Raw genomic sequence first — 16506 nt, 5'->3', positions numbered from 1 at the left:
AACTTGTTGAATATGTGGCATGCAGTTAGGAATCGAGTGTTAAGGAAAATACGCGAAACCAAAAGGATTGGTGATGTAATCGGGTGTTACTGTCTTATTGTAGAGCATTCGAACTCATCAGAATGGAATTAAATTGTTTAGAACATTACCTGCTGAAGTGCCTTAATTGGTCTCCTTTTTACATTTTAGTCATTTTGATTGTGATTGCAACCATACACTTTTATATCGATTTGAATTCGAAGAATGCTTGCAAGCCCAATGAATTCACTGAAGATTTCATATCAAGCTATGCTTACAAAAGAAATGTTGGTTCGGCAGTGAAACTAGGCAAATACACAATTGTTAGAAACGTTTTCGCTTTTTTGAGGTATTTGCATCAATTATGTAATCTCTTTACTGTAACTGCCGGCACAATCGCTCGGCATTCGGGACTTTAAACAATTCATATGCATAAACCATAAGAGCACTGCAAAAAGTCAACAAAAATAGAAAATAGTCAATAATCCTTTGCTGATTGTTATATTCTTCATTTTAGGAATTAAACAAATGCAAAACGGAGCTGCAATATTGGCGCTCCAAGAGCCCGGCCACGCCCAACTGCAACGCATGTGGACAAGCCATCGTACCAATGCCGCCAGAGGAACTGCAAGCACTGGTCAACCAAGGAGTCCGACCGGAGGAAGTTGGGCTGGCGGTTATTCCCGAGGAACCCACCAACCAGGAAGAAGAGGAGCATGTCGCTGTGCTTGATCTGGACGCTCAACCCATGTCGCCACTGACACCTTCCGTGGCGGTGGCCGCGGCAGTAGTAGGGGCTGGTTCCCCGAGAAGTCAAAAACGCAAACTTGCGGAGTCTATCGGAAGTGCCAGCGATGATTTGCCGTCTCATTGCAACAGTGAGCCGGCTTCAGGATCCGCTTCTCCTATTTGTCCACCGTTTGCGTCGGCTCCGTTTGCCTCTCTAGTGGCTTCGTATTCGTCCTCGGCTGGATCTTCAGCGCCTGCTTCAGGTCCTTCGTCATCATTATCATCATTGTTATCATCAGCATCATCATCACCACCGTCATCATCATCATCTGCCTCGGCTGTTTCAGCTCTGCTGTCGCTAGCAATACCCACCTGTTCCTCTCCTCCCGCCACTTCACAGACAAGTCAAAACGCCCAGGCATCAGCTGCTGCTGCAGTTGGTGCTGCTGGCACAGTTGCACCATTTGTCGTTAGTGGCAACTGCATCGGTGATAGTGTTAATCATAAGAAACTACGAAGAGTACAAAATAAAGCTAGATCACAAACTAATCACAATAATAGTAGTAACGTGACTAACACGAACACAAAAACAACTAGAAGTAAACAGTTTGAAAAATAAATTTATGTCCAGTTGATCTGCGCAATGAAAAGCGAAATAAGTAGTAGAGTATCTAACCAATTACTGAGAAATGGATGAATTTAATAGAATGACAATTTTTAGTTAATTTAGATTTTCACCTTCATCAAGCTTTAATGTTTAATTGATGTTTTCGGACATTTTTTCTCTCTTTTAACGTACTATAGTTATGCAATTTACTTCTTTCTGGTTTGGGATACAAAAATTAACCGCAAACAGCATAAACTTCATACTTGTAGTAATACTCGCCATCCACTACTACCACCATATGTTACGGTTTCTCAAAACCTTAAATAATTACTTCTATCGTAAATGTGATGTTATAATTTCTTAAACAAAACATTAGTTTAACCATAGTGTCAATCCACAATAAGCCGAATTGAATGTCAATAAACTAACAGCACTTGAGATGTCACCCACACCAAACAGAAATCAATACAATAAACTAAAATATCTCTGCTAAGAAAACATATTACAATGAATCAATGAATCAATAATAATACACCATCTCTCTCACACACACACAACACTCACACACAGATTACTAATCCATAGCTGGTCGGATCAAGCCTAACAAATAAAAGCAACAGCAGAAGCATATTTGTGTCGCAATAGTACTATTTTAAATGAAATATTTGTAACAGTAATTAAAACCTACAAACATACAAGCAAAGGGTGTTTATCCTCCCACACACATAGACAGTTTCGGTATAAACTAACATGCACAGTGAATGGTGTTGGATGATCTCTTGTTACTATGGCTTAGAATGTTTTCCGGGTTTCATTCTCCCCCTCTCGAAGGATCTAAAAAGCGGTTTCGGTAGTAGTTTTTCGATCGGATTGGTTTCTCTCTTCAAGCAGGAAAATTTAAAGTTTTGCTCTGATTTTATACGGTAGCGTTCGTAGGAGAGCACAATCAGGATGAGGATGTTTTATGTGTCATGGTATCGGAACAATTGGAATATTATACCTACTAACAAAATGTCGAACTGATTAACGATAGTACACTTTGGAGCCCTGAGTCCATTACCCTGTCGAAACCTTTTATCGAAGTTGATTTTGTTGCATCAATTTAGCCTATGCTATGTTTTAGTACCTTTAACAGAGATAAAAGCCAATGTGTACCGTGATTCTGATAACTTTATTAAATCGTTTCTATTTACTTTGATAATTTTTCAGTCGATAAAAATATATTGTCAATTACTAGAACTCATTTCTGTGTCCCTGGCAAAAATATGCTGCTAAAGTGACAATTTTTATTCAAATTGGCATCCACTGGCATACCAAATCAGCTAATGACTATACTATTTAATTTGAGGGCCTTATCGCAAGTTCGATTTTTCATGAGACAAAAAAATACCTCCGACTTAACTTCTATCCATATTTTCTTTGGCAACTGCATGACAAAATGCTCTGCAGGATCTTTCTTAGTGTGCAGAGACTACATATCGCACGACTGGGATTGGGTACACAATTTCACGATATCCACACCAGTTTTGTGGTGTCCAATCCACAGTAACTATAGTCACTGAACTTGACGTGAGACCATTCTTCGCGAGAATTTCAATGCATTCATCGATGTCTAATTTGATCAAATGTTTATTTCAATGCTAAAAGTAAAAAAAACTGCTCCAATATTTTAACATTTCCTCAATATCCCAACTTTTTATTAGAATCAAAATTTAAAGGTATCATAAATAAACTAGTTTATGCTTAATTAACAATTGAAAAAGAAGATTTATCTCACTAGCATTGTAAATAAATCTTAAAAATCATAAGAAAATTCACTGAATGGATGGAAACAACCGTGCTGCTGAAACAGTAGAATATTGCATCAATTAAAGCTGATTACAATTATGAAAATATTCGAACTATGCAAATGAAACAGAACTAAATACTCAGCAATGAGAACGGTAAACATCCGAAAAATTACACAAAATTTAGGAATACACAGATAAAAAAATTAAAAATGTAGTAGACTTTTTCTCTTATATATACAAAATATATACAACAAATAACTAATTATTATTTTTGTAGTAGATGCTAGTTTTGTAAGACAATTTACTGTGGAGCGTGTTACGGTGGAGGACGGTTTTGGATCTCCCCAATCGTCCTCGCGTAAGAAAAGACAGTCGCAGACGCCATGACCGGCGCTCGGCTTCACACGTAATTCGCCACGATCCGTTAGCTCTCATCTTATTGTGGTAGTGATATTTTCGTAAAATTTCCTACTCTACTAGAGACAACATGGAAAAAATATAAAAGCTGAACTTAAGTGGATCAAACGAAAAAAAAAAAACAAATAAAACACATACACATGTAAACTAGGGCATATTAGGTTGATTTTAAATAATTAGACGAGAAAAGACGACTTAACTATGAGGCAAAATGATAATATCCTTTAAATTTTCAAGTGCAGGGATACGGAAATCAAAACATTCAACAAAAAAAGCATACGCAAGCGAAGAAAAAGTAAACAAAATTAATCATTGGGTAGTAGACAACCAATAACAAAATTCATTAAATTCTGTCTCTTTTCTATGAAATGACGACTCTGTTTGATGACGACGCAAACTGTTTCAAAGCAAAAAATCAAAGAAAACAGCGAAAAATTTGCATACAAAAATTGAGTTAGGAACTGAAACAGTTATCAATAAACAAAAAAAAAACAATTAAGTAGAATGTGATAGAGGACGCAACCAAAAATCCAGTCACTCTCGCATGTACACACACATACATCAACGCTAAAATATATGACATTAGCGTGTTTTAACGTTACTTCTTAGTAGATTCAGTTTATCGTTTCTTTCGGACCTCTCCCATATTGATAATATGTAAAAAGAACAACACAACGGAACACATAGTGTAATTCTTGCTGATCCTATTTCTGTCTGTTAGAACCACCAACAGTATCGCAAAACTTCCACCATTTTACTGTGGCTTACATCTGCCGTGATTTACGTTCGCGGTGGGTTTACTTCGTGCGATCGGTCTGTGTATCTATCCTTCTGCCCGAACTAGCAGCTTCGATTAGTTAAACAATATAAATGCGATGATAAGTCACGCACGACAGCAAGCAAAATACCTAATTGATGATTGGGAGAGAACAGGAAGCCAATCGAGGGTGGAATACAATGAATTTTAAAAACCCATCTCTGTTAACCTTGAAGCAAAATAGATATTTTAAGAAGTTTTCTTCTGTATTTCTCGTTGCACAAGAGTAAGAATATATTATTAATCAATGAAGACAAAACAAAAACAAAAATTGCTAAAATGCAATACATCATTCAAAAGCCAATAAAAGTCCTGAGGTAAAAATGAGGCAAATTTTCGGTAGCAATTTTACTGTTGAATGTGAAAATGTGAGAAATTCGCGGGTGGGAGCGGGTTGTGTTGATGGAAAGGTCTACTCTATATACTGCGGACTGCTATGCGAGTAGGGGAAGCGTTGATATCGGCTTTTGCTCTAGATTATGAAACCATCAAAACAATACATAATTAAAGCCTGGGGATAAAATTGAACTGGACACAATTAAGCCGTCACGCATGAATGTTTTGACATTAACAGCATGAAAAGTGCCATATTAAGTGCCGCTGATGAAACATTTAGCGGAACTCAACCTACACGTCAACACATCAAAAACCAAGCTTTTAATCAGAGCCCCGGGAGAGCAACCTTATTATAGGTAGTAACGTTTATAACGTGGTTCAAGAGCTCGAATACCTCGGACTGACAATAACAAATATACTCTGTCGCTCCAAAACTGCCTGCAAAATCCAGATGCAAAAAAGCAAACAGAGCTTCCAAAGCGGTAGTGAAGCTCGCTAAAGAATATAAATCCTCACCTGCCATAAACCGTCTTCTGTATGATACGATAGTTGCACCAACAATGGTTTACGGTTCACAAGTGTCGGATCACACAAAGCGATCGAGATCATCTGTAAGAAATTACGAAAGAAAAATTATACACGAACTAGCCAGGTGTGCACCAGCGATGACGAGGAAGCAGGAAAGACCGCCAAGAAGATCTTGGGAAGTAAGACAGTAACGAAGAAAATTAGGGTTTTCCAAACGCGCTTTTGGAGCCATGTCAGGAGAAGAGAAGACAACCACTTGCTAAAAGCTTGCGGTCAAATACCAAAGACCCTACAAAAAACGTGGGAGACCGGCTTATAACTGGCTAGCTACCATAAAGCAGAACATGGACAGGCTGGGAGACATAAAGAAAAAGTGAAGCCGACAATCGAACAACTGCATGACGTGCCAGAATCAGAAGAATCTGAACAGCCAGATAACCAAAACTAATTTACTAGAAAGGAGAAGAAGAAGAATACGAAGCTATCATAAGTAAAGTGCTGATCAAGTTTAGCAGCACGCAAATAAAATTATTCGTATCTATCGGCAAAGTAAGTGCTTGTTGCTACCTATATTCCTGTGTTGCCTTAGCCCTAAACGTGATACAATATTATGTAATCTAATAATTAAAGTACCTGTTACTATTTATTACTTTTCTATAAATTAATTGATATCCGGATGAAGTTATTGGTACATAGCACTTGCTATTCCAGACCCCTGCCTGGTGCGGCTTTGTTGGCGGGTTGGGTTAGTATGTTGTTCTAATGGTTTGTTTCATTTTAGCTTATCACGCACCTCCTGCTGCACAGTGAAAACCATGGCCGCAACAAGTTTAGATAATGCACGTGGATATCAGAAGTAAAATTTAATTAATTATTGTATACTAGCTGACCCGACAAACTTCGTATTGCCACAAATTAACCTGTGTTGTACATAAATCATGAATCTCGGATGATCTTTGTCACTATCTCGAGTTTTGCAAGCCCCCCAGTGGGCGGCGCTTCCGACGGCGGGTCACCGGCAACACTCGCGACCGGCTCGTCCTGAATGATCTAGTGTTACTATAGATAGTTTTTGTGGTCTTGTTATTGATTAATGTTTTATGGAAGAGTCTCGAATTTCTCGAGTTGGATTAGTTTTTGAGTTTCGCAAAAATTTCTGTTTTATTTGTATGAGAGTCCATATCCCCCTACCACAGGGGTGAGAGGTCTCTAACTATCATAAAATAAATTCAAGACTCAAAAATCTCCTACATGCTAAATTTGGTTCCATTTGCTTGATTAGTACTCAAATTATAAGGAAATTTGTATTTCATTTGTATGGGAGCCCACCCTCTTAAAAGGGAAAGGGGTCGTAATACACCACAGAAAAAAAATTCTGCCATCTAAAACTCTCACATGCCAAATTTGGTTCCATTTGCTTGATTAGTTCTAAAGTTATGAGCAAATTTGTATTTCGTTTGAATGGGAGCCCCCGCCCCTCCTAAAAAGGTAAGAAGTCCTAATTCATAATGGGAAAAATAGTTGCCTCCAAAAACACCCACATGCCAAATATGGTTCCATTTGCTTGATTAGTTCTCGAATTATGAGGAAATTTGTATTTCATTTTTGTAGAAGCCCCCCCTCTTGAAGTGTGGAAGGATCCTAATTCACCGTAGAAAATATTTTTGCCTCCAAAAACCTCCACATGCCGAATTTGGTTCTATTTGCTTGATTAGTTCTCGAGTTATGGGGAAATTTGTATTTCATTTGTATTGGAGCCCCCCCTCCTAATGTGGGAAGAGGTCCTAATTCATCACAGAAAAAATTCTTGCCTCCAAAAACACCTACACGCCAAATTTGGTTCCATTTGCTGGATTAGTTCTCGAGTTATGAGGAAATTTGTATTTCGTTTGTATAGGACCCCCCCTCCTAAAGTGGAGAGGGGTCCCAATTCATCATTGAAAAAAAAATTGTCTCCAAAAACACACATATGCCAAATTTGGTTCAATTCGCTTGATTAGTTCTCGAGTTATGAGGAAATTTGTATTTCATTTGTACAGGAGCCCCTCCTCTTAAAGTGGGGAGGGGTCCTAATTCACCATAGAAAATTTTCTTGCTCTCGAAAACCTTCACATGCCAAATTTGGTTGCATTTGCTTGATTAGTTCTCGAGTTATGAGGAAATTTGTATGGAAGCCCCCCCCTCTTAAAGGGGAGAGGAGTTATAATTCCTCTTATAAAGAGGGGAGGGGTCTCAATTTACCATAGAATAAATTCTTGTCACCAAAAAAAACACCCACATGCCAAATGTCGTTCTATTTGCTTGATTAGTTCTCGAGTTAGGAGGAAATTTGTATTTCATTTGTACAGGAGCCCCCCCTCTTAGAGTGGGGAGGGGTCCTAATTCACCGTAGAAAATTTTCCTGCCCTCGAAAACCTTCACATGCCAAATTTGGTTCCATTTGCTTGATTAGTTCTCGAGTTATGAGGAAATTTGTATGGAAGCCCCCCCTCTTAAAGGAGAGAGGAGTTACAATTCCCCTTATAAAGAGGGAGGGGTCTCAATTTACCATAGAATAAATTCTTGTCACCGAAAACACCCACATGCCAAATTTGGTTCTATTTGCTTGATTAGTTCTCGAGTTATGAGGAAATTTGTATTTCATTTGTATTGGAGTCCCCCCTCCTAAAGTGGGGAGAGGTTCTTATTCATCATAGAAAAAATTCTTGCCTCCAAAAACACCTACATGCCAAATTTGGTTCCATTTGCTGGATTAGCTCTCGAGTTATAAGGAAATTTGTATTTCGTTTGTATAGGAGCCCCCCCTCTTAAAGTGAGGAGGGGCCTAATTCAACATAGAAAATTTTCTTGCCCTCGAAAACTTTCACATGCCAAATTTGGTTCCATTTGCTTGATTAGTTCTCGAGTTATGAGGAAATTTGTATGGAAACCCCCCCTCTTAAAGGGGAGAGGAGTTATAATTCCCCTTCTAAAGAGGGGAGGGGTCTCAAATGACCCTAGAATAAATTCTTGTCACCGAAAACACCCACATGCCAAATTTGGTTCTATTTGCTTGATTAGTTCTCGAGTTATGCAGAAATTTGTGTTTCATTTGTATGGGAGCCCCCCCTCTTAGTGGGGGGAGGGGTCTCTAACCATCACTAAAACCTTTCCTGGCCCCAAAAACCTCTACATGCAAATTTTCACGCCGATTGGTTCAGTAGTTTTTGATTCTATAAGGAACACAGGACAGACAGACAGACAGACAGACAGAAATCCTTCTTTATAGGTATAGATTGGATGCACTGATGGAGACTCAAACGATGCAATTGTATTTTGTTCAAAGGATTGCTGGTGAGATTGTTTTACTTTTATCTATATATACTCCATTTCATTTCACTCTTGACGCTTGTATATTTATATTATATTCATATAATTCGACTCGTATTACTCATATAGAGTAGGGCGGGGCGATGCGCGAAGTTGTCATCAATTTTCGGGAGATATAAAGAAGAACAACAACAAAATATATTTTATAGTGATGCAGGTACTCAATGTCTTTACATTCAACTATAAATCATCTGGAATAATAGTGTTATTGAAAATAAATTCTTCATTCTTCTGATCAAGTGCCGATTCGCACTTTTACCCCACTAGCGGGGCAAAAGTTCGATTACCACGGGGCAAAAGTGCGAAGGTCGAATCCATTAAATTAGCACAGCAGTAGCTAACAAAACCATATTATCGTCAATCTGCGGTATGTTTCGGTAAGGAATATTCTCAATTTACACCTTTCCTATTTTGCGCTGGTGTATTGCAGCCTCCGACAGATCGAAACTTTCCCAAACGTTTGTTATTTGTTTCATCAGCGGAAAAACATTGTTTTCCTTCGAACAACATCTGTAGAGCACAGTTTTCTGCAGATCTTCCATTTCTAGTATCTGTAATATAGTGCCAAAAGCTGTATATAATTAGCTATACATTTTTGCCTCGTCCGCAGTGGTTGGAGAATTCGCGAAAAAGTGATCGTTTGAATCGATGAACATCCCTCATGAGCACACACTATTCGCCTGCCTCGCCGATAATGCACGCATCAGCTTTGAATTTTATCACGAACAGAACCTCATTGTGAACATCAGAATTCGGTCAAAAATTGAATATTGAACATTGAGTGTGTTCGATTTATCGGATATAGAATGCCCGGGGACGCCGGAAAGTATTCAAAATAATATTACCACGAAAAGGGAATAGTTTAAAGTAGTGTTAGTGGCTTTACAAGCAGCAGAAAGCAGTAATTTGCACTTTTGCGTTGCTCACGATATTCGTATATTCAGCGATGCTATGAAGCGTGAGTGTATGTTGTTCATTGTTATAAGCGAATTGAACCACTCGCGTAGCTGTTTTATCATGATAAAAACCGTTTGCCGATGCTTGGCGCATCTATTCATTTTGCGAGTTTTCCAACCTCTGCTCGTCCGTGAATCGCAATTTTGCCCCGTCCGTGAATCGCACCTTTACTCCGCTAGGCGCTTGACGAGGTTTGATTAAATTATGGAAAAGCGAAATATATTTTGTAAACTCTTTTCACCGTATTTTCAAAACAGATATGCGAGTGATGTAAAACACTGCTACAAATTTTCAACAAGTAATATCCTCTTGTTGATATCGTATTACGTATAACAAAAAATTACATCAAAACCGCCCTAAAATAACATTTGCACATAACTCAGCAACTATGCTTCGTAAGCAACCAAAGTTTACGTTAGATTCAAGCAGTCAAAGTAGTCACCCATTAATGCCAATCTGGCCAATTTACTCGGAATCTGCACCGATAAATCATTAAATCGCATCCTTACTCTATAACAAAGGTAAAAATGTAGTTTCAACCACATTTATAGTTGTTTTACGCTCAAACCGAAATTTCATTTCGTTTCAAACTGATATGTATGATTGAAATGAAAATATTTACATCGAAAACTCGATTTGACTACTTTACTTTTAATTCAAAACTGTTATTTTCTTGATTCAAATATAATTTCGTTTTGAAACAAAAATATTTTTAGGTTGTTATAAAAAGTTCGTTTGAAACAAACGAATTTTTTCGCTCGGTGATAGAAACGAATCCTTTCCCCGAACAACACCGTTGAGAATCGCGGTTATAACGCTGACGGACGAACAGTGTTGCGCGCAGTAGCTTACAAGTCGTAAGGACTTGCATAGTGTCGTCGTCCCGTCAGTAAAATGAGTTATATTCTCAATCCATGAATCGAACTTTTACCCTGTCAATAAATCGAACTTTTGCCCCGCTAGGCGCTTGGCGGGGTTTGATTAAATTATGGAAAAGCAAAATCTATTTTGTAAATTCTTCTCACCGCAATTTCAAGAGAGATATCTGAGTGATGTAAAACGCTGCTACAATTTGTCAATAAGTAATATCCCCCTGTTGATATCGTATTTGCCGTATACAACGAAATATTACATCAAAACCGTTCTAAAATAACTTTTACCCATAACTCAGCAACTATGATTCGTAAACAACAAATGTTTATGATAGATTTAAGCTGTCAAAGTACTCACCCATCCATCCCAATGTAGTCACTTTACTCGGAATCCGCACTGATAAATCATTGAATCGCACTTTTACCCGCATCGCACTTTTACCCCTCCTTACTCTATTTCTTTTTGGTACTTTATATTCTACTTGGAATACTATATATTTGGCTAAATCGTATCATCTATGAAGATTGCGTGAGTTTTTGCGCATCCTTTTGCAGTAGGTGTTCAACTAGGGTACCCATTTCTACAATCGTAAGGACTTGACCTAGTGTATGGTGTACTTACGGGCACATCATATCAGCCACCCATGGTGTGTATGGTTGTCTATACTATGCTATACTATGCTATCTTAGAGTGTCGCAAGATGACGTCTTGTCGGACACTATAAGGGTTACTACTGGCATGAGACAGGGATGCATATTACCATCACTGATGTTTCTCATCGTTATGGATGGGATACTCGTTAGGGCTAGTGACAATAGGCCAAATCGAACATTGCTCTGGAATCCTCTAGCGATGGAGCAGCTAAATCACCGACGACATTGTCCGACGGTCGGGCCAATCGGTCGTTCATGTTGTATGTTCGTAGCAGCGCTTCATCCCACGACTGGAGGATTGGCACCGTAGTCTCCAACCATCTTACTGTCTCCGCGTCGGCACACACGAGAAGCAGGTCTTGAACTTTGGACATATGGTTGGAGAATCCTGTTCCGCAACGCATTTCACGATTCTTGCTGAAGGCATCCACCATCTCACTATATGAAACCCCTGTTTAGGGTTTGGGCACAGACGACCTTAGTGCTTGGACCTTTTGCCCTGGTATTTGGCAAAACAGTCTCCACCGACCGTTGCCGCTTGCCCTGTGCTCGAGAGGTTGCAGTTGCTGATCGACAGAGCGAAGGCGCAGTATCCTAGCTTTTCCTTTCTGTGTGTATCCCTTGCTGAGATACAGCTTGTGCCGCCTTTTCTTTGCACTGGAGACCCGACACGCAACACGAGACGGCGTAGGTGCCTCATCATCGTCTGGTTGCGTGTCCGGATCAGGAAGATTATTCGTACGCCTCTCCACACTCCTTTTTGGCAAACTCAGCATCAGTTAAGAAACGAAATGTCCTCCGTACAGTGAGTCGCTGTCGAGGTTGAAGATTTTCCTCCCGCTCTTCCTCCTTCATTCGAATAATAGCGCGCGATTTCGTTGAGTCCTCTGACTACATTGGTTCCGGCATTGAGTTTTCTAGTCCATAAACAGTCCCACGAGTTAAGGGGAAAGAAAAGTCCGCCACATCAGAGCCCCTCATGATGCGGTAAGGACAAATGTCATCGCATGTTCTTTGACTTAAAATTCCTCCTGCAGATGGACCATTCGATAGTGTGCATCGTCGGAAACACCTGGTCATAACTCTTCATAATTCAGAAAGATTATAGATTTCATACAGCTCAGCTAATGGTTGATACTTATTAGATTCTTTTCTGTTTGGCGATATAGACAAATGAGCAAATTTTTGACGTAGGACTACGTCTTACGGCAAGTTTTGAGATAGGGTGTCATTCCAAAAAATCGAAAAATGCGAGCGTCACGAAAAATGAAAGCGAGCGCTAATAGCCCAGCGATTTTCCGATCGATTTTCAATATTCTTACACCAATCGATTGGAAAATCTTCTAAGAATCGGCCCAAATGAAGAAAAGTATGGATTCTTGATGTTGAACTATTGAAAAATTGAAAATTATGAACCTATGTTTTATCAAAATTCTCGTTTCGTGATTGGTTGGAAGATTCTTTAGGATGATCTAAACCTATACCAATTTGATATCTGTGCTTGGGAAGTAAGCCAGAAAGAGTGACTAACCCCCCTCGTGCCAACAGATTTCTTACGAACGCGATTAAACCTAGTCCAATTTGATGTCTGTGTTAGGGAAGTGTGCCAGAAAAAACGACACGAGTTCATTGTTACAACAGATCGCAAATTCTCTACTACAAGACGACTAAACCTAGGCTAATTTGATATCTGTGTTGGAAAAACGTGCTACAGCTGTAGTGTTCGGTTATAATATGACTGTATGAATACGCATGCTTGCCGTTTCATTAGAAGTGTAGTGAAAAGATGTGCTGTTGATAAAATAGAATTGAATTGGTAAAATCCCTTCAACGTGGGTAACCATGGGTAATAAAAACAATCTTCAATTTCTGTAAGGTAGCAGGAAAGCAATAGTTTGTGTTCTTGATTTTGTTAAATTGTTTCTACATGCACATTGAAATAACTGTGAAATCTTTTGAGGATTAAACGTATGCAATGTTACTACTTTGATAAATGTTACATACAGCGCATGTAGCATGTATACATGTCGCATACAGCATGTATACATGAAGAAACGAGTGATTACAAGCATGGATACATGCTACTATCACTACCAAGAGGCTTACGTAGTCCTGCGTCACCTATATATGCGGTCGTGTCTTGTGCACAACCCCTCTGATTTTTTTTATATTTCAAAGAAATGACTGGTCACTACATTTGTTTACGTTTGCATTAGAAAGACTCAAAAGTATTATAACTGCGTGTTCCTTTTTTGGAACCAATTCAGATTTCAGAGCATGTCTTATTTCAATTAAAAATTTCAGCATCCCATCATTTGTATGACACACTGTGTGCTCAATAATACGAACGAGAATAATCTTGGTGTATTTGTATCAATGAATGAAAATCTCAAACGCATATCAAATACATAAAAAAAACACAATATTACATAATGACCGACGCCGCCGGTTCTACGCATGCGGCAGCGTCTGTTGTAAAAACAGCTCAAGCTGTTAGATTTTGACACATGCGGCATGGCTTTCGGCATGTAAAACATGCGCCGCCGGAATGCGCAGCAATGCATTGGTTACTGCTTGCGCATGCGAAAACAATCGCCTACCGTCTGAAGTGAATGAATCCTGTGAATGAGCTAGTCGTCGACCGTCAAATTGTCAGGTTGACGTGGTATTCGCATCCCACGTCGGTCGATCGGTAAACGATTACCAGCTCCTTGCCATTCGATTACCGTAACACAAATGGCGGGATTCAGTGAAAACTTCGAGGTTTTGGAAACGGACGACTGCAAACGGTAAGTTGAGCTAATCGTTTAATTTATCCTCCATTTTATTAGGTGTACTCAATAACCATGAAACAGATGCGGTTTTAGTTCATACGTAATTAGTCTTATTGAATCTATTATTGAACTGAGCTTGTCGTTCACTGCTTCGGATGGTGCTTGCTTATTTTTGGATTTTTTTTTCAGATATGTCGTTGCCAAACGCGATATCGCCAGCGGCGAGCAGATCCTCATGGAAGAGGCCTATGTAACTGGACCATATTATGATGCAGACATTAGCTGTTTGAATTGCTTTAAAGAGTCCTGTTGTACGTGCAGGTAACATTAACAATTAAGAAATGTAACTTTTCATTTTTGACTGGTTCGGTTTTTATAACTAGCAAATGTGGCAAAGCTCCGCTTTGCTACGATTGCACTAACCACAACGAGGACGAATGCAACTTCTACCGGGAGTCTCAGCTTGACAAGAATTTTTTATATAATCATTTCAACGTCATCACCCCAGTCCGATGTCTGCTGCTATACAGAACAAATCCGGAACACTATGAGGAAATAATGCGTATGGAATCCCACTTGGAGGAGCGACGTGGAACCGAAATTTGGGACATCCACGAAAAGTATGTTGTTAAGCCTTTACTGGAAAGCGGAGCTTTCGACAATTTTGAAGGTTTAGAAGTGACAGGAGAACTAATTCAACGGATATGTGGAATCTTAGATGTAAATACGTTCGAAATACGGGGTAATGAAGATAGCCCGGGAATGATTATGAACAACCTGGCGCGCGGATTGTTCCCGAAAACTGCCCTGATGACGCACAGTTGTGTGCCTAACACACTTCTGTCGATTGATGGCTACTCAAATGCTCGTGTGTACACATCGGTCGCAGTGAAAATGGGCGAAGTACTTCACAATAGTTACACCAGAAGCATGCTCGTAGCTGAACTATTTTTAGCGAAAAATTTGTAATACTAAAGATTTAATTCATTGTAGGGAACGTACGATCGGCAGACTCAGCTGATAGAGGGAAGACACTTCACATGTTCTTGCCAACGATGCAAAGATCCAACTGAACTAGGAACACATTTGAGCTCCTTACGATGCACGGAATGCACGGATGGACTCTGCTCATTCTACACCGACAAGTACGATATGCACTTACATTGTGTTAACTACATTCTCAACATTTAATCGCTTTTCAGTCCCAGATGGAAGTGTAACAATTGTGACCATTTGCTCAAACGAGAGTATGTCAACGAAGTGCTGTGTGCAGCACGAAGCGAGATATTGTCTTGCCGTAAGCATTGCCTTAGTTTTACGATTTTTAGTATTCTCTAATGAATTTTTAACTATGACTAAATACGTAATATCGCAATATCAGTTTGTGCTATTAAACTTATTAAAAAAATTTAACAAAAGTATGGTGCGGCTCCATTGACATCTAAATATAAGGGGACGCATGGTTAACTGTAATTAGTGTAGGTGAAATTTGAAATATTTTTAAAGAAAAAATTCACAACTGTTAGAATGCACTTAGTTAAACATTTTAGATTTTCTTTTAGTTTACGGCTCCCTTCCTCATTTCAGCACTGGAAATTCGTGACCTCGAGAAGATAATCGGCAAACATTCGAAAACTCTAAATCCCCACCACTCGCTGGTGCTGGAGGCGAAGCAGAATCTGGCCGGTGAGTTGCGCAGTGTGTGCCTATCGGTGGAACCATCCAACGTGCCGAAGCAAGTGCTGAAACGAAAGCTCGAACTATGCGAGGAAATATTGGGCATACTGCGAACGCTTGAGCCCGGAATATCGCGGATGGTCGGTATCGCCTTGTACGAGTACCACGTAGCATCGGTGGAACTTTCGCGGCGCAATTTTGACACAACGGAAATCAAATCCCGCCAGTTGCTGGTCTGGAATTGCCACGACTATTCAACATAGGTGTTCTGATTTTTTAACGATGTTATTTATTTTAGGACAACTTACTGAAAGCGGAGAATGACTTGAAACAAGCAATCAGCATGCTACTATTCGAACACGTTTCCACTCCGGAAGGACAGCTTGCCAAAAGGGCCATGCGTGAGTTGAAGGATTTACGAGAGGACATCGCGGATGTTCGAGCGATGATTGACGATGAACAATTGGAGAAGCAAGATCATAACCGAAGGAACAACACCGTCAACAACAAATGTAATAGGAAGAAATTTGGAAAACGCCGATGAATACACTTGATGTTACCCAAAGGGCGTATTTTGCTTTTTTATTGGGGATTTGCGACTGTTCAGTTGATTATTTTTTAAGTCATCTGGGCAGGTAGATTAAGCTTGTAACACTAATTATTACGAAACAACGAGACAGTATTATTTGACAGTGTTTTCGAAATCTTCCCAGTCTAGTCATAATACTTAAGTCATCGTCAACGTGCTTCCCAGTAACATCTCACTATGAAGCCATTTACGATACTTACGCATGACTCATAAATGATGGATCAAAAGCCTTATTTTGTATTACGACAGAACTGTTTTTTGGTCAAAAGTCGATAGCATTTGGCATTCCGCCAGCTAAATAAAATGAACAAAACAGCTCGTTCGAAATAAGTCTGTTGGAATACAGAATAAGTCTTAAAATTATCCTTGAAG

At 39.4% G+C, this 16506-nt stretch overlaps 2 protein-coding genes across 3 annotated transcripts in view; both read left to right on the top strand.

Annotated features, from left to right (window-relative positions):
- LOC128734027 (uncharacterized) overlaps nt 1-4701 on the top strand; it is a 206407-nt gene extending 201706 nt beyond the window's left edge. For both annotated transcript variants that reach the window (XM_053827993.1, XM_053827992.1), the window contains exon 9: nt 536-4701. In XM_053827993.1, coding sequence (XP_053683968.1) covers nt 536-1366 — 831 coding nt within the window. In that variant the 3' untranslated portion in view covers nt 1367-4701. The remainder of the gene's footprint in view (nt 1-535) is intronic.
- A 9129-nt stretch (nt 4702-13830) lies between these two features.
- Nucleotides 13831-16089, top strand: LOC128734031 (SET domain-containing protein SmydA-8-like). The gene is made up of 7 exons (XM_053828001.1): nt 13831-13883; nt 14058-14189; nt 14252-14804; nt 14862-15013; nt 15071-15165; nt 15456-15778; nt 15844-16089. The coding sequence occupies exons 1-7, from the start codon at nt 13831-13833 to the stop codon at nt 16087-16089; spliced, it is 1554 nt and encodes a 517-aa protein (XP_053683976.1).
- The last annotated feature ends 417 nt before the right edge of the window (nt 16090-16506 follow it).

The sequence above is a fragment of the Sabethes cyaneus genome, chromosome 2, assembly GCF_943734655.1.
Source record: "Sabethes cyaneus chromosome 2, idSabCyanKW18_F2, whole genome shotgun sequence".
In the NCBI taxonomy this organism is placed as follows: Eukaryota; Metazoa; Arthropoda; class Insecta; order Diptera; family Culicidae; genus Sabethes; species Sabethes cyaneus.
Note: the sequence above shows the minus strand (reverse complement) of the source record. Positions and strands in the feature narration are given on the sequence as shown.